This window comes from Aethalodelphis obliquidens, unplaced genomic scaffold (assembly GCF_003676395.1).
Source record: "Aethalodelphis obliquidens isolate GAN/ISIS:26980383/991018 unplaced genomic scaffold, ASM367639v1 scaffold1, whole genome shotgun sequence".
Classification (NCBI taxonomy): domain Eukaryota; kingdom Metazoa; phylum Chordata; class Mammalia; order Artiodactyla; family Delphinidae; genus Aethalodelphis; species Aethalodelphis obliquidens.
Genome location: NW_020837945.1, coordinates 28,860,913 through 28,868,305, shown reverse-complemented (window position 1 = coordinate 28,868,305; position 7,393 = coordinate 28,860,913). Strand labels below are relative to the sequence as shown.

General features: G+C 35.1%; 2 protein-coding genes across 2 annotated transcripts in view; both read right to left on the bottom strand.

The window, feature by feature from the left end:
* LOC113618350 (SAM domain-containing protein SAMSN-1) overlaps positions 1–2,033 on the bottom strand; it is an 81,004-nt gene extending 78,971 nt beyond the window's left edge. Inside the window, exon 1 of the mRNA XM_027102423.1 lies at positions 1,758–2,033. Within this exon, the coding sequence (XP_026958224.1) occupies positions 1,758–2,018 (261 nt within the window). The 5' untranslated portion in view covers positions 2,019–2,033. The remainder of the gene's footprint in view (positions 1–1,757) is intronic.
* The window catches only part of LOC113618368 (putative uncharacterized protein ENSP00000383407), a 47,517-nt gene continuing 42,126 nt past the window's right edge, over positions 2,003–7,393 (bottom strand). Inside the window, exons 6-8 of the mRNA XM_027102464.1 lie at positions 3,522–3,648; positions 3,193–3,313; positions 2,003–2,110 (exon numbers count right to left, since the gene is read on the bottom strand). Of these exons, the coding sequence (XP_026958265.1) occupies positions 3,291–3,313; positions 3,522–3,648 (150 nt within the window). The 3' untranslated portion in view covers positions 2,003–2,110; positions 3,193–3,290. The remainder of the gene's footprint in view (positions 2,111–3,192; positions 3,314–3,521; positions 3,649–7,393) is intronic.

Sequence of the window (7,393 nt, the reverse complement as noted above, 5' to 3'; positions counted from 1 at the left end):
CTAGATTTTTTACTTGCTATTATTATAGCATATATGTGTAGAATATAAAAATAATAATTTGCACTCATCCAACTTCTTTCACTCTATGTCTCAAGTCCCTGAGTGCAAGGGGTCTCATTAAGTTTACCAAACCAATTTAACTCTAACATGTTCTTGAACCTTCTCTCCAAATCCACTGAGGTTTTCCTGTTCACAAATGCTGAACACTATCATCTGAAATTCTGAGCACTCTGCAGATATGTTTGACCTTCTGCAGATAAAAACTCCTTACTTAATCATTTAGCTATGTACTAAAATAGGCAAAACTACCTAAATAAAAAAGAAAAACATTACTATGTATATATACCAAAATCAATACACGCATTCACAAACACTCACACACACATAATAACTGAGTTTATGTACGATTGCATTAATATAGGGACAGTTAGAAGAATGAGAAGAAAAGTTTTATCTAGATCTATGGTAACAAAGTCCATTGGTTTCTAAAACTCCATTCATTTAGTCAGCAAATTTTACTCAAATATTTATTGAGTGCCTATAATATTCTAGAGACTATGGTGGATACAAAGATGAATTACTTATAGCAAATAAACTAACGTCCAACTCATCCCACTACAGTGTGGAGTGTGGTAAACTCCATGAAGACAGGAGCAGTGCATGTATTGTTTAGCTCTGCGTCCCCAATCTAATATTGTACTGGCACACAGCGACACCAATATATATTTGATGCCTATACAATGAAAGAATAATGCCCTTAAGTGATCTAGAAGTTCAAAGGAAGGAACTTCCTGTCTGGCATGACCCAGGAAGGCTTTCTAGAGGACAAAGCATTTGATCTGAGTCTGAAGGGATAGGGTAATGTTTTTAAAGGAAACAATAATATACCAGGCAGATAAGTAACTTATGTTCAAGTTGAAAAAAATTAGACACTTTTAAATCTTAGAATATTTGTGTTAGTTAATTTTAGTTTGTCAATTACCTCATGAGTTTAATATTACTATTTCCATTTTACTATTGAGAAAATTGAAACTAAAAAGTTCAATAATTTGCCCAAGCTAAACAAATAGCAGAGGTTGGATTCAAGCCCAGATTTGTCTAACTCCAAATCCATACTCTTTCTCTTGCACCATATAGCCTTATGACCTAGCTTAGTATATGGAAAACACTATAATGTATTAGCTTAAATCAGGATCCCTAGTCTAGTTTCTAGATCTTGGCTCCATTTCTTATTAGATCTGTGACGTTGTACATTGTTACTTTTTTGTACCTCATTTTTCTCAATTGTAAAATAGGAAGGAATTAATAGTAGAATAACACTTCCTACATTATAGGGTTGTTGTGAAATTTAAATGAAATGATACATGTGAAGTGCTTAGAAGAATAGCATGCACAAAGAAAATGCTCATTTAAATTAGCTATTATTTGTCAGTGAAACTGCAAGGCAACAGCAATAATTTAGATAATTCAACGCACATCTTCTTGATCTGAATCAACATCCATTGTCTTCCCTTAGTTAAAAAGAAATCCCTGGAAAATATTATGCAGTAGTTTATTCAAACACAAGGAACATGTCTAATAGTAACATGATAGCAGAAGTCACAAGAGCTGCATTGCTTTTTGGAAAGACAGCTCTAGCTCTGGTAACTTTCCAGAGACTCATAAATTTGACTGAATAGTACGTTTGTTATCTGTTTCTTTCCAGCTAGTACAAACAACCAGATAAGATGATACATTTCCGTAGTTTACAAACTTACCCATGAGTGTGGGAGATCCATATCTGTACAAGAAGACTTGAGATGTGGGTGGTGAGTGCAGTGGAAACAGTTGTCCCAGGGTCCAACCCGGTCAATTTGGAAATCAACATATGTCCACAGCGGGTTTTCTGGGAAAGGCTTCCAGCTTTTCCACATCTGAACTTCACCTCCACTGTGGGATAATATTTTGGCCAAGCTGCATCCAGTTGAAGTACTGGGTCTAACCAGTGATGCAGAAATAGAATCCAATCTAATCTCCATTTCTTCCTTCCTCCTTGTACTAACATTATTAACTCTCTTTTCTTGGGATTTGGCTAATTTCATACAGGAAATCAATGTTTCATCTTCATCTTCTGAATGGTAAAGAAAAATAAGAGGTCTGATAATTTTTCACATGTAGAAATTATGACTATTATAATTCCCTTTATATAATAGAAATGAATGACCATCACAGGCTAAACCAGGAAGTCATATAATTTTACAAAATAGTTTTACAATAGCATTTCTTTTTTTTTTTTTTTTTTGCTGTATGCGGGCCTCTCACTGTTGTGGCCTCTCCCATTGCGGAGCACAGGCTCCGGGCGCGCAGGCTCAGCGGCCATGGCTCACGGGCCCAGCCGCTCCGCGGCTTGTGGGGTCTTCCCAGACCGGGGCACAAACCCGTGTCCCCTGCATCGGCAGGCGGACTCAACCACTGCACCACCAGGGAAGCCCTACAATAGCATTTCTTTAAAGGGTAAATCTTTGATATATTAAGTGACTGGTTTTGTAAAAACAGATTTACCTAAAATTTTTTGAAGGCATATATAATGATTAAAGCCAGTTTGACTGGAATGACTGGAAGCCACACGCAAATAGTGTACTGAAAGACACTGTAGAAAAAATACAAATTAAAAAAAATTCTCCACATGTTATAAGCATGATATGGTATGTTTCTATTCTTAAATATTTTTAATGTTTGAGGTCATGTGTAGAAGAGAGTATCATAAAGAAGCACATCAAATCTTTGCCTTACTTAAAAGAATGAAATCTCAGTAGAGATTTTTGGAAATTCTTTTGGTATCCTAAAATTCTCTATTTTAGTATCAATCTGCAAAGAGATTTATTCATGTGGTATGTCTCATGGTGAAATATTTTGGAAAAGTAAGAACAAGACTGAGAAAACAAAAGGAAAAGGTACAATCTTTGGTCCTGTAAAGTTGATTACACTATATTTGCATGTAGTGTAGGGTCTGATGAAATTTCTGTTAGTATATAAAACATTTATAGAAAATAGAAACATATATTACCCTTAGTAAATTGTGCCATATGGTCGAATCTATTTAAGTTCAAATGCTTAGCTGGTATAAACAAAAGATTATGATTAATAGCTCATTCTTGTAAATAAATGAAAATCAAAGTTGCATGTCACGATCTGCCAATTAGCTGCACTCACATCAAAACTGAATCATACTGTTTTCTATGGCCAAGGAATGGGAACAGTGGACAATGTTGACCCTTATTTTCTTGTTGAGCTTTACCCATAGCTTTCTCTTACTCTTCCTCTGAGTCTGGTTCTGAAGGAAAGGGGAAAGGGAATGTCATGGATGAAATTCAGGAACAGTGTAAGGATATTTGTTTCACAAATAACTTGGCAAAAAAATACCCCAAAAAACTCAACATTTAATGATGACTTTAAGGCCTTATCAAAATGTCCTTCATTAATATATGCTACCCCAATTCTTCCTCAAAACGTTTTTATCAGCTCATTGAGCTCTTACTTACGGAGATTTATTGATGTAGGTTTCATCTCATTCAGACTCGGCACCCTGGCTTTCTTGGTCCAAACCAATTTCTGTAGTCTCTTTAAGGTGCCCACGGATTCTGCGGGGTCATCACCTGATTTTATGGCCTAGCACAAACACAGCTCGGGGTAAAGACAAATCATTCTCCACAAAAAATTAAATATAAAATGTGTCGAGATCATAAACGTAGGAAAATTGAATAATATGACCTTGACCTGTAGCCTGAGACAATTTAAGCAATAACTTGAAAACACACCACCTTTTGCAGGTTCAAATTTGTAAAAGTATATTACAGCTGGCCAGTCATAACAAGACGGAGCAATTTTTAACCAATTTTTTTCTTTTTACTTTAAAATGCAGCAAAATGGATTGAATCCAGAGCAATCTATAAATGAGGCACCCCTGCTCAAGGTGAAATGGTGGACAGGAAAAAGTCCTTTGCAGCATAACGTAGATAGAGCCAGAAATTGAAAGTTGCTACTTGCATGTGTTAGAATAGACTGATAGTGGTTAAAAAAAAAAAAAAAAAAAAAAGCAGAATACAATTTTCTTTATTTTCCTTTTGGAAACTTCTGGTAAAACAGCATTTTATTTCAAGTATAAAATATTTTCAAACAATATACTTTTCTTTAAATAGCCTCTTGCTTTCTAAAAGATACACACTGAGAAAAGCAAAAACACAGCCACAATGTTCTATGTTATGTTTTAGTACATAGTCATTAGTATTTAGTCATTGGTTTATTGTGGCAAAAAAAAGTATTGATAAAAGAATTAACATTGCTTTAATGACTCAAAGTTTTTTTTGGAAGATACAGAAATATTTCTCGCTAGCTTAATGTTGACAAATTTGTATTTATATTGCTTTTACCTATTATTTTTAAGATATTATTCTCTTAAAGATTTCAAAATATTTTGGAAATTAATACTTTATGTGCTAAATGTTATACTAATTGGTAAGATAGCTGTATTCTGTTGTATTAACAAGATAAGAAATTATGCATAGAGGAATACTTCTTTTTCATTCAGAAAACTCAGGATTCAGAAATACTTCTCTGCCTGCTTCTGCCTCATTCTTTCATCGAACAGCTGATAAATGACATCGAAATAGATGCTGCAATTTTTAAAAGTTGAATGATTTGCTTCCTCATTAATGTTTGAATGAGCCATATTTATAACAGTGCTTCCCAATCCTTTGACAGAGACTGTAAGCCCAAAGAAATATTTAGAAGAAAAGGATCTCTGGCATGCAAACGTTTCTAATTATTATATTTAGTTCTTATTCTTGGTCTTTTAAGAATGACTTTGAACAACCAACATAAACTTGATGTTCTGATTGCATAATAATACCTAAATAAGAAATGGGATGTTTTGTCAGAGCAAGCCATACCTGTTTGCATTAAATAAATGGAAAAATACTGAAATCATTTTAATCTTACAGAGAGGACTGTGATGAGATTTTCTTAGATATGCAAAATTTTCCTCTTTTTCCAAAGGTCATGCTTAGCTTACCACGATTTCTATTGCTATTTATTTTTGTTATTTTCCCCAGTATTCCTTTTCAGTACTTTCTGAGTTACTCAGCTTTACAGGTCTATTACAACTCAAGAAGAGTGATTTTCTAATCTTTAGCCCCTTCCAGAAATAATGAGCTGGCATTGCACAACCATTGAGCACAGTATTTTTTGTTGTTGTGCTTCTTTTCTTATGGCAACCTCTTCATCTTACAGACAAAGCTTAATTGCTCCATTGAAACACTGGCAGAAAAATAACCTTCTCTTTCCCCCTTCTTTGTGAAAAAGACTTTCACTTGATTTGGGGAAAGATGTTAGATCCAAGGTAACTGAATTTCTTATTAACCATTTGCCCCTAGGAGGAATGGAAACTTTTGAATAGTGTCTAAATTCAAATGTGTGGTTCCATGGTCCAGAGGTGGTAAAACAAACTGGCCCCGCATTATTTTGTTCACACTCTATTATAGCCTTTTTTTTTTTTTTTTTTTTTTGCGGTACGCGGGCCTCTCACTGCTGTGGCCTCTCCTGTTGCAGAGCACAGGCTCCGGACGCGCAGGCTCAGTGGCCGTGGCTCACGGGCCTGGCCGCTCCGCGGCATGTGGGATCTTCCCAGACCGGGGCACGAACCCGTGTCCCCTGCATTGGCAGGCGGACTCTCAACCACTGCACCACCAGGGAAGCCCTATTATAGCCTTTTTAAGACACAGTATTGTTAACTTTTATATCTTTATTCACTTACTCATATTTGAATTATTAGAGATCAGTCTATTGCATTTTATTCATTTTTGAATCCGATATGCCTAGGATTGTGCATGGCTTAATAAATGCTTGCTGAATGTAAATATACTCTTGGCTTCATACTTACGTTTTATCTACCAAATGGATTACTCGTAGTAAATTGTTTATATTAGGCTGGCTACTTTTTAATAGCAAAGTACTTCTGGAAAACTTTCTCTTGCTATTAGATTGTATATACCTGATGCATGAAAATTAGAGTTAATATTATTATAAGAGGTATAGAATCATTAAGATTTTCTATTAAAAATAAGTCTTCTAGAATATTTTTAAATAATAGTGTTATTCACTACAATCCTCTAATATGTTACCTGTATATTTAGACTGAATTTGATTAAAATTTCCATTATGTGCCTTTTAATTTCTAGATATTTTCTAAGAAGACCGACCTGTAAATTAAACTTACCACTCAACCAATCAACAAACTTTTATTGAGCACCTACTATATGCCAAACACAATCACACTTTCTGGGAATACGGCATTGAGCAAGTAAGATGAGATCCCTGCTTTCATAGTCTACATTCTAGAGAGAAGTGACATACCATTAACATATAAACAAGCACATGAACAATAAAATGTGGCATAAGAAGTGCTGTGCTAAGAATTCACAGGGTGATGGCAAGGGAATGGGGGGGGTTACTAATTTACATTAGGTTATCAGAAGGGTTTCACTGAGGATACTGAAACTGAGGCTTGAATGACAAGAAGGAACCAGACATATGAAAATTTGGAGATTGTTTTGGATTCAGTGGATGGTCAGGAAGAACATTTCAACTGAAACTTTGATGGAAAAGAACGAGCTAGGCAAATTGCAGAGGGAAGAGAATTCCTGGAAGAGGATACGGCCTGTGCAAAGGTTCTAAACCTGGAATTCTTGGGAGAATTCTTACTGTATACCTAAGGAAGAGAAAGAAGGGAAGAATGGCATGAGATGAGGCTGGAGATTTAACTAGGAGTCTTCAAGGAAGATTTTTTAAAGCAGGCTGAGGAATATATATTTTATTCTAATCAGAGGAGTGACACAACTTGGCTCATATTTTTATTCATCTTCCCTCTTCATTGAATTTTGATCATCTTCCTTTTTAAAGGACTTTTCCCAATAGCCTTCAAACGTGCTCTGATCTCATCCATCTTTAATTCACAATCTTTTATTTACCACTCTTTCTACTCCCTTTTCCAGGCATGCTTCTCAAAACAGCTAACTGTGTATGTTTCCTTTAATTTAATCTTTTTAATTTCTCATCCTTTCAACCCATCTCATGTACTCATCAATCAGCTTTTGTGTCTTCTATTCCATTTAAATTGCTTTTGTGGTCCAATGAACTCCACAAACTCCATTACTACTTGATATTCAGCAATATTGACCATGATGACCTTTAGGAAATACTTTCTTTTCTTGGCTTCTGTGACTATATATTCCTGTTTTTTCCTTTCACCTTTTTTGGCTGTTTTTTCTCTAACTCCTATATGCTGGCATCTCATTTTCTCTCAAAATTAAATGCTTAAATTCCTTTAGAACTAGCTCTGGGCCTTTATATAATATTG